Below are 20,577 nucleotides of genomic sequence, written 5' to 3'. Positions count from 1 at the left end.
TCACGAAAGCAACACTGACTGTCTGATAGGAGCCGACTGTCCTCAGGCTCACAAATGCCTGTCTAGAACATGAATGTTTAATGTGATAGAACAAGCAGCGACACCTAACATTCCGGCGAACGTGAGGTTTTATCAGACTTCCATGTACCACTCAGCTGCCTCGGTGGTGTAGCGGGCTATCCGGCGCTTCTACATGTAGAGCGATGAGTCTCGGGTTCGACTCCCTGTCGGGAAGAACTTATTTATCAAATTTGTTTGTGTTCCTTTGTATTCATGTTCTTCGTGTGTAATTGGGTAGGTACTTTGGTTTCTATGTGACCGGGGTTGCCCCTACACACCCCCCCCCCCCCCGCCCCTCAGCGCCGCACCTACCTTTCCTTTTTATGTGTAAATGGGCACGTATTTTGGTTGAGAGCCGGGCGGATGCGGGTATTCCTGCTGGTTGTTTATAAGCACTGTAGAATCGATGACAAATTGAGGTAATTACACTGAGAAAATGTAGCCTATATGATACAGCGGTCCCTAATTAAGGCCGAAATCGACTTTGCAGAAAACTCAGGGCTAAAGCTTCGTGCGGCCAGCTTCGCGAAGTGTATTTCGCCCAGTTAAGGACAGGCTTTACGTATTCATTATTGAATATGTTGTCCTGAAGCGTAAGACGCTTTGACGTTTTGAGGGTTTATTGCCATCAGCTTTAAAATCCCTTTAGACAAATGGAATTACGATATGTACAAAGATATACCGACAATCACACTCAACCAACCACTCTTGCACAAGCATTAACTCACACATACTCTTTTTCACTCTATCACACACACACACACACACACACACACACACACGCGCGCGCGCGCGCGCACACACATACGCACACGCACACGCACACGCACACGCACACGCACACGCACACGCACACACACACACACACACACACACCCTCGCGTACCCATACCAACTCTTCCTCTCTCACTCCCAGATAATTCTCTCAGAACAATACAGTTGCAATTGACCTGAAGCGTAATTAGGCAGAGAAATGCATAGCCTTTGTGCTGCGTATCAGTTTAAATTGATCTTTACCCCTCCCCAAAAATGAGCCGAGGACCGAAAGTAAGAGCAGATACTTTGTCCATTCTAAACTGCGAAAATTGCATCAGTGTTCATGTGACGTGTTCCGCACGTAGCTTTGTTTGACTGGGAGAATGGGGTGTCGAGGTTTTGTGTGTGCAAAGATTCGTCGATCGAGTCGAACGATGAAAAGGATAACACAGGAGTCGATTTAAATGTAATCAAGTAGGCCTACATGTACATGTATCAAGAAAGGCCTGCATCAATAGATCCCTCCATTATTCAATAACGTGGGTTTATTTCTGCCGGGAACCGGAAAAAGATGACTTCCAACAGTTTCGATTTCAGACTTGGAGATGTCGATCGTTTCCAACAATATTGTTTCAGATTTTCAGATGTCGTTTCCGATAGTTTCTATTTCAGACTTTCAGATGTCGTTTGCAAAAGTTTCTGTTTCAGACTTTCAGATGTTGTTTGCTACTGTTTCCATTTCAGACTTTTTTAGATGTCGTTTGCAACAGTTTCTGTTTCAGACTTTGAGATATCGTTTGCAAAAGTTTCTGTTTCAGACTTTCAGATGTCGTTTCCGATAGTTTCTATATATTTCAAACTTTGAGCTGTCGTTTGCAACAGTTTCTGTTTCAGACTTTGAGATGTCGCTTGAGAGTTCTAATACGGAGATAGCGACAGTCTTTGAGCTTGTCCCACTCGTCGTCGGTGAGAGGTCTGCGTGCACGAGCCCCAACACTGGCGAAGTAGACCTCGTCACGCAGAACCAGGGGGGTAGGCTGCACGCTGTATATGGGAGGCAGCATGATAGGCGGCAGCAACAGCGGACGTTTTCTCCGGCCCGCCGCAAGGTTGGAAGCGCAGCTCGTGGTTCTACTGAAGATCCTGGCGTCTGCAGGCGGTGAAGAACTCTCATCATTCTTTGGTGGAGCCTCATCTGACTGCGCCTCGGGATGTCTCGGGGCAGCATCGTCGTTGTTGTTGTCGTCATCTGTGTCGTCGTATTCTTCGTCACCGGAGTCTTCCAGGGCACGACACGTGGTCCAATGGTTGACAACGTTGTGACTGCCACTTTCCCGGGCTGTCTCATCAATAATACCGCCGTGACGAGAGACCTTGCCTGGCCTTAGGTCATGAGAGACCTTTCCTCTTACATCCTGGCGAGAACTCAAGGTTGAGGGTAATTCTTCGGTTAGCTTCTGTCTCTGCGGAGAGCAGTCAGAAATGGTCCCAGAATGCACCATGTTAACGGAATTAGCGACAACGGCAGGTCGGGACCGCACATGTGTTCTCAGTTTTAAACTCACATCATCTGCCAATCGTTCATTATGTTTATTGCTTCGGTGTGTAAGATGAGACTGTTCAGTGTTAGCATCTTCCTTGTCTGTACAGCCTGTGATTTCGCTCTCACCGGCCAATTTAATTCGAGAGGGAAAATGGTGATTGTCAAACTGTTCACGACCGTCGCTTTTCCCCAGTCGAGGGTCTCTGCTTCTGGAAGTTACAGACGTTGTTCCTGACGTATGTCCCCGATAGGATGGTGACGCGCTGTCTCTGAGGATACGGGTGGCACGTTCCTTGCGATCCGTCTTGAGGCCACTGTCTTGCGATGGAATAGAGCGAGAAGGGAGTTCCCCAGTCTTGGTAACATTGCCTGCCACAGTGATGCTTCCGCTACCCACGTCACAGTCACCAGAAACTCGCGAATCGTTGGTGGCTGAATTTGACGTGTTGTTAGTGACGTCGTTCCGGTCAGAGCCTCGCCCGAGTTGGGCGTCATCCTGCGCAAGAAGCGTGTGAAGAAAGGTCCACTGCTGACCGGACTGTGTCCGTGGGGGTTGGGGGAGATCCGGCAGCGTAGGGACGTTGGTGCCGCCCATGGTCAGTTTGGCTTTAGCTTGAATCTGCGCTTCAGAGTGTGAGGGGTGGACACGCTGCCTGGCGGGTGCAGGGAACCATGACTGACCCTTGCCCATGGGCGACGTGGACGGGCAGTGGTAGGACGCTATCTTCTTCAAGCTGGGCATTTTCGTGGCGACCAAGAGAGTGACTCCACCACAGCTGAAACAACGAACATGCGGTTACAGGTTTGGGCTCTTGATTCTCTTTTTTTTTCTCTTCTCTCCCAAAGACTCGCACGAGAATACAGTTATTATAAAATCAACATAATCTGGCTGAAACAAACGATCTTCTGGAATATAATAATCATATTATACTGGGAATTATGTTCTCTTTCCTTTGCAAAACAAAGCAAAACTGTACAACAATTAGCAGAAGTAGCATTCTGCCTCCGACTCTTTTAGCCAAGAAAACGGATCGACATAATGTAGTGCAAGCAGTTCCCCCTTCGTATTAAAAAAAATTAGCCAGATTTATTCAGTGATAATGGCTACGTATTTTCGCGGTTTTATCCACTCGGGTTATCATTTAATCCGCTGGTCAGAGGACACGGGACTGTCCACTGGTTGTTGAAGCTACGTGACTGCATCTGGGTCAAGAATTATGACGCGACCTCGAACGGGCCTCTGCAATGGAGACATATAGATAAACAAACTATCATCGACCAGGGCACAGTATTTCACCTCGGATGTCGCGTTTAAAATCGACTGTCAGGGCGGATAATTTAGGGTCTACAACGTGAGTTTTCCGATGACTTTCACGGGAACATCAGTCAGTGTTTTTGTTTTTAAACGACGGCAGTAGAATTTCTTAGTGTCCCACCACCTAAGGACCTTGTGTTTATTCCCCATATAGCAAAGTTGACAAATTAGACATGAAAACCTATGCAACCCCCCCCCTACACACACACACACACACACCTCAACCCCAGCACCCCGCAAAAATCACACGTTTCCAATGTTATGAATGCTTAAAAGTTTCCAAGTTCTCCAAGCCATCAAAGATGGAAGAAATTATCACCGGTGCAGACGGATAACGCGCCAGATTTCATAGTCGGTTTTAAACTGTGTCAGTCGAGGTTGTTTCCCGGTTGTACTCCACTAACACTGAAAGTCCAGCTAGAAAACGAGAGAGACTGAGAGAGAGAGAGAGAGAGAGAGAGAGAGAGAGAGAGAGAGAGATAAGACAAATTCTTTATTAACGAGGGTAGGCATAAGATAAGTAAACAGGTGCTTTTTTACATCCAACTCGAGAGAGAGACGCTTTGACGCTTTGACACTTTATTGTCATTAGCTAATAAAAGCCTTATAGACAAGGTAAAACAACCATTTTTGCATCATTCATAAAAGCCTAAAAAGGGGTAAAAGGACGAATGAACAAAACATTGATAACAACAAAAACATAGCAAACTAGTTTATGAGTACGAACAAACTAACACACCGACACGAAAGCCACTGATAGGTGAACAAAAATATCTAAGACTAAGGGTAAAAAGCAAGGTATAGTATGTACACACAAAGGAAAATACTGATCCAACAGTTAACACACACTCATAAAACCAATCTGAATCTGCAGACCACAAATATTTAAAACCAATAAACCACTAGTCGGCGTTACCCTCGCGTGACTAGTAGGGGAACATATCTAAATACATATCTATACAAAAACAACAATGGCTGCAGACGAACAAACACACACACACACACACACGCACACACACACACACACACACACACACACACACACACTCACACAGTATACGAGAGAGACTGAGAGAGAGAGAGAGAGAGAGAGAGAGAGAGAGAGAGAGAGAGAGAGAGAGAGAGAGAGAGAGAGGGGATAACATAAGCATTTGCTTAAATACCGATCTCATTTTCTCATGTGTACTATATGCCGCAATATTGCTATTTCATATGTTATGTGGATTTCCATTGGTCAATTGGGCAAAACTGAGCTCATTGTAAAAAGTGATATCGACGACATTTCCGTCGATATCAGTTTTGATATCGAGGACCTCTTTATTGCTTCCCCACTTCAAAAACAAAAACACCTGAATTTAAAAACAAACAAATATATATGAAAATGTAATGATCCCAGAATTTAGTTGAGCGAGTGACTGAAGACTTTTTGAAAGAAAAGACATTTTTAAATATGATACTGAAAAGTAAAAGAAAAGAGTGAACAAAAAGAAATAATAATCAGAGGGAGGGATGTGGAACAGCCAAAACTGAGACAAATACTTTTGTAATTTCTGTACAGTAAATACAAAATGTCCAGAGAATTAGCAATATATCTAACATTGACTGACTGTGTGATGATATCTGTTTCGACAGTGATATCAAAATCTCGACCTCCGGTCTCGATTTTGATATCACTGTCTCAACAGACCATAGCAGAAGATATCATCACACAGTCCGTCAATATTGGGTAATATTACACTAATCAGTTGAGTTGTTGTTGTTAAAACCACACTGACAGAGACAGAGATCGACAGAGACTCTAAAACATACGATTTCCTCAGAGCCGGACAGTAGATTTCTTACCTGGGTACTGAGCAGCAGCAGGATGGAAAAACTTGTGCTGACAGTGCCGCGATATAGGACTCAATCAGGTAGCGTCCAGTCTGCGTGGAAGGCCAGACGACGAACGATCACACTGCCATTGTCACACGCACGAAGACCACCACCTCACTGACGACGGATATCTTAATTGCCTGTTTCCCCAAATAATCGGCCTGCGGGCTATAAACAGAAAGCTGTCATCTGACACGATCGGCTACGGAACAAACAGAATGCCTCCCTTGAAAGGCGACCCGGCTATAGGCTAAAGCTGGACATGCTCGCAGTAAATTGGTCTCTGACGCAGGAGCGAGACCGATACAGTTCAGCTGAGAGATGCAGTTTCTTCCGGCGTGTACGTCCTAGTCAGCTTGGCTCCTTAGTTACGGCTGGTTCCAGACTTCAGGGCACCCTGAATCACTTGATTAGCTTTTCAGTGTCTCACAGGTTTTTGGTCGTGGCTTACGGACTGGTCGAACACTGAGGCCTTACGCCTCATATAACGGTATTTATCTGGACGAGACACAATTACGACCCTTATCAGTCACGTGACGCTCTGACCTCATTGTTCACCGCAACGTTGTTCAGGCGAGAGAGAGAGAGAGAGAGAGAGAGAGAGGGCCGTTACAAGTTAGAGAGCGAAAGGAAGGGAAGGGGTGAGGGTGCACCGGAGGCCGAGGGGGAGAGGGAGAGGGGTGATAACGAGTGGGGAGGGGCAATGTCCGGGTACTTCCTGTGAGTGAATTTATCGCAGACACCTTTGTAGTTGAGAATATCGATTAGGAACTAGAGACCCCCACGGACAGGTGGGGAGTGTTTTGGGACGGGATAGACTTCCACCTCTATTGTACCGAGCGTTTCGGCCTTTTAAAAACGGACGTGACATTTGGACACTTTGGGGATTTTTCCACCTGTGAGTCAGTCCTTCGCAATTCTTTTTTTCTTTCGTCTTTTTTTTTTCAGCTTGCAGCTGGCAGCTGCGTGTCCAAGGGATTAGAGACACAAAAGACTCGTTGATAAGATTTTTGTATTGCTTTATTCAAAATAAAAACTGTACCAGTACGTGTTGTCTGCGATTAATTGCGACTAAACATTCAGAAAGTAAGTCGCGCCGTCAGGTGGTCGCCTAAAACAAAATGTGTCTATTTGCTGATGGAAGTTAATGGAAGTTCAGTTCACTCGATAAGGTCGAAAAGTTTTACTAGCAAAGGACCTACTAATCTTTTGTTTGTTTAGTTTTGTGTCTGTGATGAACAGATCGATCAGGAAAGATGCCAGTGAATGGCAAAAAAGAAAACTGAGAAAAAAAAAGAAAAAAAAGAACACACTCTCAAATCTTATTTGAATAAATCTGTCAAGCTGCAATTCATGCAGTCTTTTATCGGCGCGCAAAAAATCTACCCCCTTCAACCCCCTCCCCCTCCCTTCCACCAGCCTGTCTCCCAGCTCGAGTCTGAAAAAAGGTCTAGTAGAGAAATCACCCAACTTCCGCGAAGACATAAACGTGCCATTTACGTCGAAGAAGGCAGAGAGCTTTATTTAATATGTAAGCCTTCCTGTACGTGCCAAGAGGCCTGGGAAACATTTGAGGAACAAAAAGTCTATTTCTGATCGTGCCCAAAGATCAGAACACAGATTTTTAAATAAAGAAGAAACCTATCGTAAAACTTATGGTGTCCCTACAATATGGTGGCCGGCTACGAAACACTACTTCAAACAAGAAATTCCTCCGAGGTAGGAAAAACACCCCCGTCCTTACCATTCTCACTGCCACCAACTGAGAAGGTTATTTCCCTTTGACCATTAATATGTCCCTCTATAAGTCCTTGTAGAATCTTAATCCACCAATAACTCCCTAACCGTGTGTTTGACTGGTCCCAATTTTTGTAAGGACCGTCTCAGGAATGTATAGAACCTGTTCACCAAGTTTGGTGACGATCGGTCCGTTCATTCTTGAGATCTATATGCGAACACAAACACACAAACAAACAAGAAATTCCTCCGATAGGAACTACACCCCCGTCAAAGGGAAATAACCTTCTCAGTTGGTGGCAGTGAGAATGGTTATTTCCCTTTGACCAACGGGGGTGTCCGTCTATACCAGGCCTTGTATAATTTTAATCCACCAATAACTCCCTAACCGTGTGTTTGACTGGTCCCAATTTTTGTAAGGACCGTCTCAGGAATGTATAGAACCTGTTCACCAAGTTTGGTGACGATCGGTCCGTTCATTCTTGAGATCTACTTGCGAACACAAACACATCGAGTGAAACCTATACACACCCCTATACCGGGGGTGTAACAAACAAACACATCGACCGAATCCTATACACACCCCTATACCGGGGGTGTAAATACCGTGGGATAAAACGGTTCGACAAGGTCTGGCTGCGATGAGGATCAGAAAGAAACACACGCACTGCACGCACAGTGAAAGACAAGCACGTTTCATCGATCGATCGCAAACAAAACCCACCTATGTGTGACTGTGCTAGTGTGTGTGTGTGTGTGTGTGTGTGTGTATGTGTGTTGTGTGTATGTGTGTCTGTGTTTGTACGAGGGTTGTTCTGGAAGTCCTTAGAATCTCATATTAGCGCACAGCTTACCCTTAATTTGACCACGCCATTTTTTCGAAGGATCCTTCTTGAGCTTTCTTTCTTTCTTTCTTTATTTGGTGTTTAACGTCGTTTTCAACCATTCAAGGTTATATCGCGACTGCGACACACGTTAACATTCTGTAGAAATACCTTTCAAACATGTCGGCGCGAGTGTTTTTGCCGATACCCTAATTGACCCTCGTTTACTCTCGGACAGCAGCATCATGGCTCTTGTAACGGTTTCCTCGGAGCTTTTTCTTTAAATATAAAAACAGGAAAACGTCGAACGGGGCCAATTCAGGACAATATCGTGAACGAAACATCAGGCAGACATGCTAATTTGTTAGAAATTCGATTGATTTCGAAGCTGTGTAAAACGGGACATTTCAATGGAGTAGCATCAACCCTCAAGTACCCGTGTTTGTTGCAGTAACAGTATTCAACTGTCGGTCTGGGCGGGTGTCATCTTTGAAGACGTGTCTACCCCATTTAAATTCATTGTACCAGTTGTAAGTACTCGTTTTGGAAGGAGCGTTCTTCCCCCCAAATTCGGTCACACAATATGCAGTAGGTGTGAGAAACATAACAATCCTTTCAGAGATGTTGATACATCATTGTTGTAAACTCCCTTTTTTGAGCTGCATGACAGGCAAATAAACATGGACGGGTAGTGTTCAGGGCCGGACTAGGTAAGTAATAGGGGGGGGGGGGGGTTACAGATGAGGGTCCAGGGGGCAAAGCCCCTTGGTGGGGTCCAGGGGGCGAACCTCCCCGTGGTGGGCGTTGCAAGGGGGCAAAGCCCCCTTGAAGCTGAACGTTTTTTGATGTTTCTGGAGGGAAAGGAAGCCTCTCCTTGAACGAAAAAGGTAAATTCGACAGCAATTAAGCTGAAAAGGCAATGAAGAAGAATTGACATTGTAAGGACTCATACTTTTTTTTTGGAGGGGGTGAGAGGTGCGATTTCTCCTCAGATTTCATGATGATCCAGATGCAACCCCCCCTCCCTCCCCCCCCCCAAAAAAAAGCGTTTGGGAGACCTGTACATGCTGAAGCCAGGGGGGGTTGCGCAACCCCTGTAACACACACCCCCCCCCCACCCCTTGTCCGGCCCTGGTGTTCTTTAAGAGCTGTTTTCTTAGCAGAGGAAACTTTGAGGTAAATGAAAATTTGTGTTATAGCCGATGAAAGATTGCCGTATGCATCCGTCATTGTAAATATCATGAGGCATTGCCAGGAGCTTGGAGTCGAAGGACTTCCAGAACACCCTACGTATGTTAGCCTGTGTGTCTATTTGTGTGTTAGTTTATGTGTTGGCCTGTGTGTCTATTTGTGTGTTAGTTTTTGTGTGTGTGTGTGTGTGTGTGTGTGCGTGCGTGCGTGCGTGCGTGAGTGCGTGCGTGCGTGGCTGCGCGCGCGTGCGTGGCTGCGCGCGCGTGCGCATAGTATGCGTGTAACTTGAACTGTACCGTTGAACAACTTATCTAAGGCTTGTTTTTGGATTCTGAATTTTGGAACGTTGGCAGTCTCTTTGTTTTTGGATTTGTCCAACAGAGGAGAAATGCTTGATCAGTATGAACTTGAATACGGGTGAAAAACTGGGTCCGCCGTGTATATTGTTTGGGAGCATCTTTTTTTTTTTTTTTCATTTTCATTACTTTATTGTCCCATCGCTGGGAAATTCGGGTCGCTTCCTCCCAGTGGAAAGCTAGCAGCAACGGAGTCGCGCTACCCAGGTGTCTGCGTGTTTAGGTGTATTCAGCCACCTGCACTTATGGCAGAATGACCAAGGTCTTTTACGTGCCATTGTGATGACACGGGGGTGGGACATGGCTTCCGTCTCTGGGTCTGCACATAAAGTTGACCCGTGTCCGTCCCGGCCCGAATTCGAACCTGCGACCTTTCGATCACAAGTCCAGTGCTCTACCAACTGAGCTACCGGGCCCCCGGGCTATCTCGTTACTCCCCCGTATCGTTACTGACTCCCCCGGCTCGTTATTCCCCCGGCTCGTTACTCCCCCGTATCGCTACTCCCCCGGCTCGTTACTCACCCGTGCCTTTGTAATAAATGCAGTTATTACTTACTTGAATTTTCGAGAGAGAGAGAGAGAGAGAGAGAGAGAGAGAGAGAGAGAGAGAGAGAGAGAGAGAGAGAGAGAGAGAGAGAGAGAGAGCATGTTTAAAGAACTTAGAACTGTCAGATCTGCCTGTACATTCGTGTACAGTACATCTTTGAAAAAAAAAGTATATAATTATTTTAAGCAGAAAAGATATGGGGGAGTAACGAGATGCTCAGCTCGTTACTCGTATCGCTACTCCCCCGGCTCGTTACTCCCCCGGCTCGTTATTCCCCAGGCTCGTTACTCCCCCGTCAGTATCGCTACTCCCCCGGCTCGTTACTCCCCCGAACACAGAAAATGACTGGATAACCCTGTGATAGTAAGTTAGCATGAAATATTGTTTTTCCGGAGAAATTGTCTGGATAAACAAACAAAGAAACAAACAAAACAGCTGGACAGGGGGGGGGGGGGGGACAATATTTCATGCCAACTTACTATCACAGGGTTATCCAGTCATTTTCTGTGTACGGGGGAGTAACGAGCCGGGGGAGTAGCAATACGGGGGAGTAACGAGCCGGGGGAGTAGCAATACGGGGGAGTAACGAGCCGGGGGAGTATCGAGCCGGGGGAGTAGCGATACGGGGAAGTAACGAGCTGGGTGATCCCTATTGTTTTGGCAAACTGAAAATTCCGGGTCAGTCCGCGGGGGGTCTATGGTGAAGACGTGAGGACTGAGGAACTGTAATGAGACTCCGGGAGACATTGTACGTGTATGTACACTGACCGTACCAGGGGAGAACTGGATCAGGCTCATTGACTCCAATAAACGTCTCAGTTTGCGTTTCATTGGTTGCTCTGAAGTCTACGCACAAGGCAAACGAAGATCTATTCTAAGAAAGGTGTATCCGAAATTCGATCGGCGCCCATCCGCGGAAAAAAACGTGGCTCAGCGAGACTAAGGTTGACTTATAGACGCTACATAAATACACACACACACACACACACACACACACAAACGTAAGCGCGCGCACACACACACAACTGAATACGCAGGCACACACACACAAACTAACATACACGCACAAAAACGCACGCACACATACACACACACACACACAAACACACGCACACCAAGGCACGCATGTACACACACACACACACACACACACACACACACACACACACACAGCTTCTCTCTCTCTGTGTCTCTGTCCAGGGTTATAAGTAAATAAACCATTGTCTCTCGGCTCTCTTTTAAAAAAAATCTTTCTCTATTATTTGAACAAAACTTTATTCAGTTTTTGACATCGTGACATACATGTTATTATATACAATATTTTACGTTAAGGATCTGCATGTCCTTATGTTATTGAAACCTAGAATTAACTTAACAGTAATAAGCACGAAGCGAACATGTTTAACAAAGTCAAATTGAAAATGTGAATATATACAAACAGAAGATATGAAAGGCAAAATGAAAGCAGATGAATGTAATGCAAGAAGAAAAATTCCACTAAAGGACTGTAGAGTTTACAGAGAGTTTACAATGAAGACAACACTGGCGTATTTCACCTGCTAAGTTGTAGCACCAGTATGCAATACTAACCGACAGTAGTACATGTTTCACAGCCTCCAGCGCTTTGCGACAAAAGTTGTGCACTAGCGTACTTTAAACAAATTTTTTTTACGATTTTGCCTGTGTGTATCTGTCGATCTCAGTGTCCGTCTGTGTCAGAGCGTGTGTGTTTGTGTGAGTCAGTGTGTTTGTGTGTGTGTGTGTGTGTGTGTCCGTCTGTGTCGGTGTATGGTGTGTGTGTGTGTGTACGGTGTGTAGTGTGTGTGTGTGTGTGTGTATCATAGTGTCTGTGAACATGCGGCGAGTTACTTGGACTGACACACGTGACCGTCATCCGCGACAAAAAAAGTTCTTGATGCATGCCCACGACCCGAACCACGGACTAAGCAGGAACAAACTAACAAACAAAAAGTGTTTCTGACCCTTGGTTTCAATTATATGTGAACAGCCATTCTTTTGCTGACAAGCCAGCCCCTTGTGACGAAAGCTATTGGCGTTTACACTGGCAGACAACGGCGTGCCGATACTGTGATCTATGTGAGCCCAAGTAGTAGTAACATTAATATTAAAAGTCGTACGGTTTTTAGCCATTAAGGACTTGAGTGTTTGTCCGCTTTTAAAGTGAGCCCAAGGAATGCAATTGTCCCTTTTCTCAGTATTGCATTTCTACCCGCTGTTGCACCCTGTCACCCCCCGTATGACGCCAGCAGGTCCAATGAGGGGTAGGCCTACAGCAGAACCCCCCTTTTAAAGGTCCTTGTCTACATTTTTACACCGAAATCGCCATATGACCATTAAAATGCAGAGTCTATTATCTACAATTATCAACAATACACCCCCTTTCGATCAGGAAAGACGAAGCCAGTGTAGCCGTTTGAAAATTCGTTGTAGTATTCCAGCGTAGTACTCATAGTAGGAAATCCTTATTTGGAAAATGCCAAGCGCAAAACTCTTCTCAAATCCCGTGCATTTCGTGCGTTTAAAAAAAAGCGTCGACAGCGCTCCAGTGTCAAACTGTTGCTGCACTTGTTTGGGCGTGGCTATAAGCATAGTGACATGAATTTGATTGGTCAATATTTTTAGGCAAAGCACATGTTCTCAGCAAACAGAAAACAAAATATTGGAAGCGTGAGTCACGCTACCCAAAAATTAAAAAAAATTTTACATATATTTTTTTCTCTATAACTTTTTCCCCCATGGTTCAGTCATCATCTGACATAACTTTTTAGCGAAATCTAACCAAAAGATTATTGAAAAAAAGCAAAAATGTAGACGACCACCTTTAAGACACCCCGATTTAAAACCTCTCCTCTTTTAAGACTTGCGTTTTTAGAGTTTCTGTTCATAACCTATGTAAATTTACTCCCATTTGAAGACTCCCTCCTTTTTAAGACCTGAATTTCTCCGATTGTTGGAGGTCTTAAAAGGGGGGTTCCACTGTACTTGTACTGACATGGGCCCTCGCATTCCACGTGTCACAGCACACAATCAACTGTCGTCCTCTGGTATTTTCCTCGTCTAGATCAATCTCTAAAAATCTGTTTCATGGAAAAGAACCTGTTGTCGGTCCGCGACTGCAAAACATTCTAGTGCATTTTATGTACTCGTTTAGCACCTTGGATGACGTGAGCAGCAAGGTGTATTCCGACGGCGAACGCAAGAACGTGACAATTCTCAGGAATGCAATTCTCACGGTTTTATTGCGTTTCTGCCCCTTCAAAGCACGTTTTTCTTGTGTCAGCAAAGAAAATCAGTGATGGAATAAAATAAAAATTTAAACTTTGTTAAATCAAGTTACACAGGAAGAAAAAGACAGGCGTCCGTGCTCAAATAAGCTGGAAACATAGGACCTGAAAACTATCGTTTGACAAGATCAAAAAATAAAATTACAAAATAAGGCGTTGCTCGTGCAATCTTTGATTTTGAATAAAAAAAACCAAGAAAGGTAGGTTGTTGGAACGTTTGTTATTGACAAAACAATAGGGCCTACATTCACAGATTTGTTGTGTCAATAACAAACGTTCCAACAACCTACACTTCTTGTTTTTTGATACTGAATTTTGGAACGTTGGCAGTCTCGTCTTTGTTTTTGGATTTGATTTTGAATGTTCTTCGTTAATTTTTGTTTATTTGTTTGTGTGTATGTGTGTGTGTGTGTGTGTGTGTGTGCACGGTGTGTGTATGTATGTGTGTGTGTGTGTGTGTGTGTGTGTGTGTGTGTGTGTGTGTGTTTGTGTGTGTGTGTGTCACAGTGTGGGGACTCAGGTGTTTCAGTGTCCGCGCAGTGTTCTTCTGTTACTGCATGGCCGTTGACTTCGCGCTTAACAAAAAATCACTGAGGTACACCCCCTGTAAAAGTTCATACAGAACGCTAAGACTATTTTTAGATTCAATAGTTTGTCTTATACGCGTACAAGCTTTCTGAATAAGCTGTGACGCGACAAAACATTGTAATTTAGATATTTGGTGTGTGTCATATCTGGCCTGTAAACTGGCAGCTGCACAAGCACCAAGACTAATGTAGGCACTGGTGCGACGGAAAATTGCACTTCTACTTTCTTTCTTTATTTGGTGTTTAACGACGGGCGCAGTGGCGTGGTGGTAAGACTGACGTCGGCCTCCTAATCGAGAGGTCGTGAGTTCGAATCCCGGTCGCTGCTGCCTGGTGGGTTAAGAGTGGAGATTTTTCCGCCGATCTCCCAGGTCAACTTATGTGCAGACCTGCTTGTGACTTAACCCCCTTCGTGTGTACACGCAAGCACAAGACCAAGTGCGCACGAAAAAGATCCTATAATCCATGTCGGAGTTCGGTGGGTTATGGAAACACGAAAATACCCAGCATGCCTACTCAACGAAAGCGGAGTGAGCTGACTATGCTCTCAGAGTATAGTGTGGGGAACCCAAATGGGCAAACGAGCTCACACGTAACCAGAAAAATTCTGGAACGCTGAAGAAGAAGAAGAAGAAGGTGTTTAACGTCGTTTTCAACCGTTCAAGGTTATATCGCGACGGGAAAAGGGGGGAGATGGGATAGAGCCACTTGTTAATTGTTTCTTGTTCACAAAAGCACTAATCAAAAAATTGCTCCAGGGGCTTGCAACGTAGTACAATATATGACCTTACTGGGAGAATGCAAGTTTCCAGTACAAAGGACTTAACATTTCTTACATACTGCTTGACCAAAATCTTTACAAGAAACACTTAACAAGGGTAAAAGGAGAAACAGAATCCGTTAGTCGCCTCTTACGACATGCTGGGGAGCATCGGGTAAATTCTTCCCCCTAACCCGCGGGGGGAGCACTTCTACTGGAGGCTCCAATGCAGTGGTGCCTGCGATGTCAGGCCCCTCTGACGACAGAGAGAGAGAGAGAGAGAGAGAGAGAGAGAGAGAAGAGAGAGAGAGAGAGATAGATAGAGAGAGAGAGAGAGAGAGAGAGAGAGAGAGAGAGAGAGAGAGAGAGATCGAATACACACACGGCACACACACGCACGTACGCACGCACACACACACATACACTGGTACACACACGCTCTCTCTCTCCATGTGACTGACGCAAACACACCACCACCTCCGCCACCACCATCAATACACGAGACGCAGAAAGTAACAGAAAAATAATCAGAAAACAAGTAATCTGTGTCCGAGTTTCCAAGAGTTGACAAAAGAAATTAAGAAATTATCTACACATTTCTTTTGGCTCCCTACCAGTGTGCACAGGCAAAACTAGGTCTCGTTAATCAACCGAATTTTTTAATTTCTCAGTCAAAGCACAAACAGCAGAAGAGATTTCAGTGCCACACCAATTACAAAAACACCTTTTAACCGGTTAACCCCAAAGTCTGACGTCAGAGCTTCCCAGCTGAATGATTGAAAAACAAGGCCTAACTCACGAAGATAAGAAATTCAAATACTGTGTTCTGAACAAAATATGTCAGAACTTGTTTGGTAAAACTAATAAGGGTCATGTTTATTTCGTGTGAGTATAGTTATTTTTAGCTATGACCAAAATATCATAACGGAAATGGTTTGGTCCCCTGGTAGACCATTTAGATAGTATACATGTATTCTCGCTGGCTGAGTATCCTTTGAACCTTGCCACCGCACAGACTGAAAAAAGTACAGTAGCGCATCTTTTTTACACTTTCTGAGTTCTCTCTTCCTTGTCATTAAATCACATGTATTTAATGTTTAATTTTGCTTTGTGAAACCACCTCCGATGCCAGCGATGGGGACTTCTGTCTTCATTATCAGTTTTTGCTGGGCCCTTTATGCCTGCGCTTGAAGTAACTAAACTCGAGTTCCAGTCCATGGAATTCTGCCGGATGGAACAAATCATCAGGTTCTTACCCTACATTTTGTAGTTTTAGCACTGTGACAGGGGAGGCTACTGCTCCTTTCACAGCAGACTCTGCACCCGAGTTGTTGGCCTTTCCGTCAACACCGGTTGATTGCTGAATTCTGTTTGTGATGGGGGTCTGGTGGTTTCCGATTGTCTGAATGCTCATGGAAACCTTCGGGTTTGCATAACAGTTTTTTAGGGCTAAGAAATTAGCCCTAACATTTTCAGGTGATCGTAGTGTTTCGGCACTCGGTTACAGCACCTTGAGCCTCTGAATTTGGATGAGACTAGAGAGTAAGACATCAAAGGGGCGGGGATGTAGCTCAGTCGGTAGCGCGCTGGATTTGTATCCAGTTGGCCGCTGTCAGCGTGAGTTCGAACCCACGTTCGGCGAGAGATTTATTTCTCAGAGTCAACTTTGTGTGCACTCTCCTCGGTGTCCGAACACCCCCGTGTGTACACGCAAGCACAAGACCAAGTGCGCACGAAAAAACGGTCATACACGTAAAAGCCGTGGGACTTTCAGCCCATGAACGAACAAACATCAAAGAATTCCAGTCATACGCAATGTTTTCTACGGACAGCACTAGTTACCATCCCAAAGATACATACACTCGGAAAGAATTTTTGTTTTTGTTTTGTTTGTTTGGCACCAAACTTGTATTTTGAGTCAAAATAAGTGTAAAGTCGACAGATTGCAACTTTTTGCAGACAGAAAAAAAAGGTTTTGCCTGAGAAAAGGTTAGGATGATAATCACTCAATATAAAAAGGGGTATAACACGATTGTTTGGACTTTTTTTCAGAAAGAATTGTTGAATGTCTGTTAATGGTGCTGTAAAAAATCGTCTGATGGAATGGTTGTTATTTACATGATGGTGTGTGAATAGCTGAGTTGTTTGAAGTATACATATTGTGTTAGCAAGTCTTGACCTTGTTCATGATTATTGCAGCTATGGGGCATCTGAAGTAGTAGTAAAGTGGTATTGTCAAATGTCGAAGTGTGTCACCTAGCCTATCACACACACACACACACACACAACTGGACAAAATGTGCCAATACATGGGCTAAACTTCCGTGAGCGCAAAAAGGAAACAAAAGAAGTAGGTAAAGACACAAACATTCCGTAGCACAATCACAATCAATTTTGACATTTTAATTTAAAAAATGTTTGGTGATCAGATCCTCAACAGGAAGTAGAAATGGGATGAAATGTAAAGAAGTAAAATACTACAAACTACATTTTAATGAAACATTACACTAAACATTCTTGCCATGATTTTCTGTAAATTATCCACAACCTATGCATAACAAAAAGACATCAACGAATATTCACAACCATCTTCCTAAAACAGGAAATGAAATCAACAAGTACTGAACATAAATAAAAAACAAGAAGAGCAAACGCTCGATCGAGTCACTTTCGCAGTTCTGAATATTATATGAGGCATCAGATGGACAGGAAGAAATTGCTATTCACAACACAATGAGTCACGTTCACATAAAATTTGAGCCCGGTCACTTTTATAGTTTCCGAGAAAAGCCCAACGTTAAGTTGTGTGTTGCCGAACAGAAAAGGCTAGTTATCTCCCTTGTTTTTCTGATAACGTTCGTAAAAGGCTACAGATGTAAATACTTTGATGTAAAGAATAATCCTACAAAGTTTCAATCACATCCGATGAACTTTGTCAAAGATATAAAATGTCTAATTTTTCCTTTGACGCTGACCTGTGACCTTGAAAAAGGTCAAAGGTCAACGAAACCATCGTTAAAGTGTAGAGGTCATTGGAGGTCACGACTAAACAAAATATGAGCCCGATCGCTTTGATAGTTTCCGAGAAAAGTCCAACGTTAAGGTGGTGTCTACGGCCGGCCGGCCGGCCGGCCGGCCGGACAGACTAACACTGACCGATTACATAGTCACATTTTCTCAAGTGACTCAAAAAACCAGAAGTCAACATTTGTGAAGCCAATATAACAATAATCAAAATAGATGATATATACTTGAAAAAGTACAAAAAGCCCTAAATGTAAACATCTAATAGGCAGAAAATCCACATACAAAACATAGATAAATGCTGTTTTGTCTACTGTTCCAGAGATACATTGTTCTGAGCAACTATTATTTACAGAGTTTTTACAAATTCACAAAATTTATCACAACCTTTTATCTCCAAAGAAACTAAATGCAAAGCATTCTACTCAGAGTCAATGACTGACTGAAGCTCTTTTATTTTTTAATCTATTACATGTACTATCACCGGGGGCCCGGTAGCTCAGTTGGTAGAGCACTGGACTTGTGATCGAAAGGTCGCAGGTTCGAATTCGGGCCGGGACGGACACGGGTCAACTTTATGTGCAGGCCCAGAGACGGAAGCCATGTCCCACCCCCGTGTCATCACAATGGCACGTAAAAGACCTTGGTCATTCTGCCATAAGTGCAGGTGGCTGAATACACCTAAACACGCAGACACTTGGGTAGCGCGACTCCGTTGCTGCTAGCTTTCCACTGGGAGGAAGAGACCCGAATTTCACAGCGATGGGACAATAAAGTAATGGAAATGGAAATATTAAGTTTGAGTACATCACTAGATACTGTCCCAATCTGGTTTAGAGCCCTGTGAGGAACTTAATTGATCTTGGTTCCAGATACTGATTTGACAAGTAATAAATGAGACAACATATTAACAACATGACTTTGCAAAAAAATCGGCTCGGACAACTTTTGGGATATATTTCTTTCTTTATTTGGTGTTTAACGTCGTTTTTAACCACGAAGGTTATATTGCGACGGGAAAAGGGGGGGGTGATGGGATAGAGCCACTTGTTAATTGTTTCTTGTTCACAAAAGCACTAATAAAAAAATTGCTCCAGCTTTTGGGATATGTTTGTTCAAACACGAGATTCTGTATAACCCTAGTTCATGATGATCAGCTGACTTGGTATTAAATTAAAGTTGTACGAAAGCACAAAAATCAGGAACAAAATTGATTTAATGGATCCTTCACACAGCTGACAACATATGAACAGAAAAAACAACAGATTAACAGACTCCATTTTAGACTGTTGTCATTCCACATGCACAACACAAAAAACATAACAACCAGTATTAAAACATGCGGGAAACACATCAGGCTCTAAGAATTTAGCCATCAAAAGTTCTTTGACCTGTACTGAACCAGATAGAATCTGTTCACAAATCTGTTCACCAAAGTTCCGTTCAGCCACAAGCTCTGGAGGTGGTGGGTTCAGATCCTGCTGAATGTCTCTCAAAACACCTCAAATGAACACATTATATTCTTGGCAAGTCTGCAGGCTTTCCAAGGTTGCAAAATCTTCAGCAGTAACTTAGCATACACTTCCGAGATTTTCTTGGCAGCGTTGACTTTGCATTTTAACATTTTGCTGGGACCGTATATCTCTGTACACAATTTTGACAATGAGCTCTCAGCAGAAGCTGTCGCTGTTGATTTCCTGGAATTCGCTGAGGGCCTTGAGCGGCTCGATGTGGGAACGCATGGCCCCCTTGCGCACTTTGGCGTTCAGCTCGTTCTGGTCTTCACGTCTCACCAGTGGCTTCTTGGCCGGCGCTTTCATCTTCCACAGTACCACAGGTTTCTGCACACACACAATTGAAAGGGAAAATTACTACACTGAGTTTCTGACAGAATCAGGCATGGGAATTGGGATATGTGAAATAGCCTGAAGTGACTTTAAAGTCAAAGTTAAAGAAATTCTGGGCTTGAAGTTTAGAAAATGGTCTATGATTGTAACCTTGAGGCTCAACAAAAAAATCTGATTTCAACCAACAATCCAAAGATTCTCATTCATGCAAATCAAAATCTAATGTTTTCAACCAAAAGTCTAAAGATTCTCATACATGAGAATCAAAATCAGACAAGATAAATTTGACTGGCAATACCTTTATATGAAGTGCAGGTGCCTCACAGACATAAGTATTTTTTTCTTTCTTGCTCACTCACATACATAGTATACTAAGATTCAGTAACAACAAAAAAGACAATCTCACCTTTGGGTTGTTCTTCTTGTACTGAAAAAAAAGAAGGTAAGTGTCATTATTAATTTGACTCAAAAAGATTTACCTCTACATGTATTACAAACACTATTCCCCCCAAAAGACAGTGATGGAGCATGTTTTAAATGCACACACACACACACACACACACACACACACACACACACACACACACACACACACACACACACACACACACACACACACACACACACAGGGTATTCATAAGACCTGTTTTTGTCATTTAAAAACAAGCAACAACAAAAACCACATGGGCACTAATACAGAGAGTGACTTAATTTCATGAGCAACAGAGTTAAGATACGGACCTTTGTAGAAGCAACGTAACAAGCCTTGACAGTGAGCACAACAGCGTTCATCAAGTTCTTGGCAGCATGGATCAGTGAGGTGGCACTGTCAAGCTGGAGAAACACACAAAAG

At 43.9% G+C, this 20,577-nt stretch overlaps 2 protein-coding genes across 2 annotated transcripts in view; both read right to left on the bottom strand.

Annotated features, from left to right (window-relative positions):
* Positions 1-716: 716 nt before the first annotated feature.
* On the bottom strand, positions 717-6,072 carry LOC138981579 (uncharacterized). Its single transcript, XM_070354543.1, has 2 exons — positions 5,517-6,072; positions 717-3,135 (listed from the first exon to the last, which is right to left on the bottom strand). The coding sequence occupies exon 2, from the start codon at positions 3,099-3,101 to the stop codon at positions 1,707-1,709; it is 1,395 nt and encodes a 464-aa protein (XP_070210644.1). The 5' UTR covers positions 3,102-3,135; positions 5,517-6,072; the 3' UTR covers positions 717-1,706.
* An 11,168-nt stretch (positions 6,073-17,240) lies between these two features.
* Positions 17,241-20,577, bottom strand: part of LOC138981578 (catenin alpha-2-like) — a 33,149-nt gene continuing 29,812 nt past the window's right edge. Inside the window, exons 19-21 of the mRNA XM_070354541.1 lie at positions 20,466-20,558; positions 20,131-20,151; positions 17,241-19,718 (exon numbers count right to left, since the gene is read on the bottom strand). Of these exons, the coding sequence (XP_070210642.1) occupies positions 19,548-19,718; positions 20,131-20,151; positions 20,466-20,558 (285 nt within the window). The 3' untranslated portion in view covers positions 17,241-19,547. The remainder of the gene's footprint in view (positions 19,719-20,130; positions 20,152-20,465; positions 20,559-20,577) is intronic.

The sequence above is a fragment of the Littorina saxatilis genome, linkage group LG12, assembly GCF_037325665.1.
Source record: "Littorina saxatilis isolate snail1 linkage group LG12, US_GU_Lsax_2.0, whole genome shotgun sequence".
In the NCBI taxonomy this organism is placed as follows: Eukaryota; Metazoa; Mollusca; class Gastropoda; order Littorinimorpha; family Littorinidae; genus Littorina; species Littorina saxatilis.
This window is presented reverse-complemented; position numbering and strand designations above follow the sequence as displayed.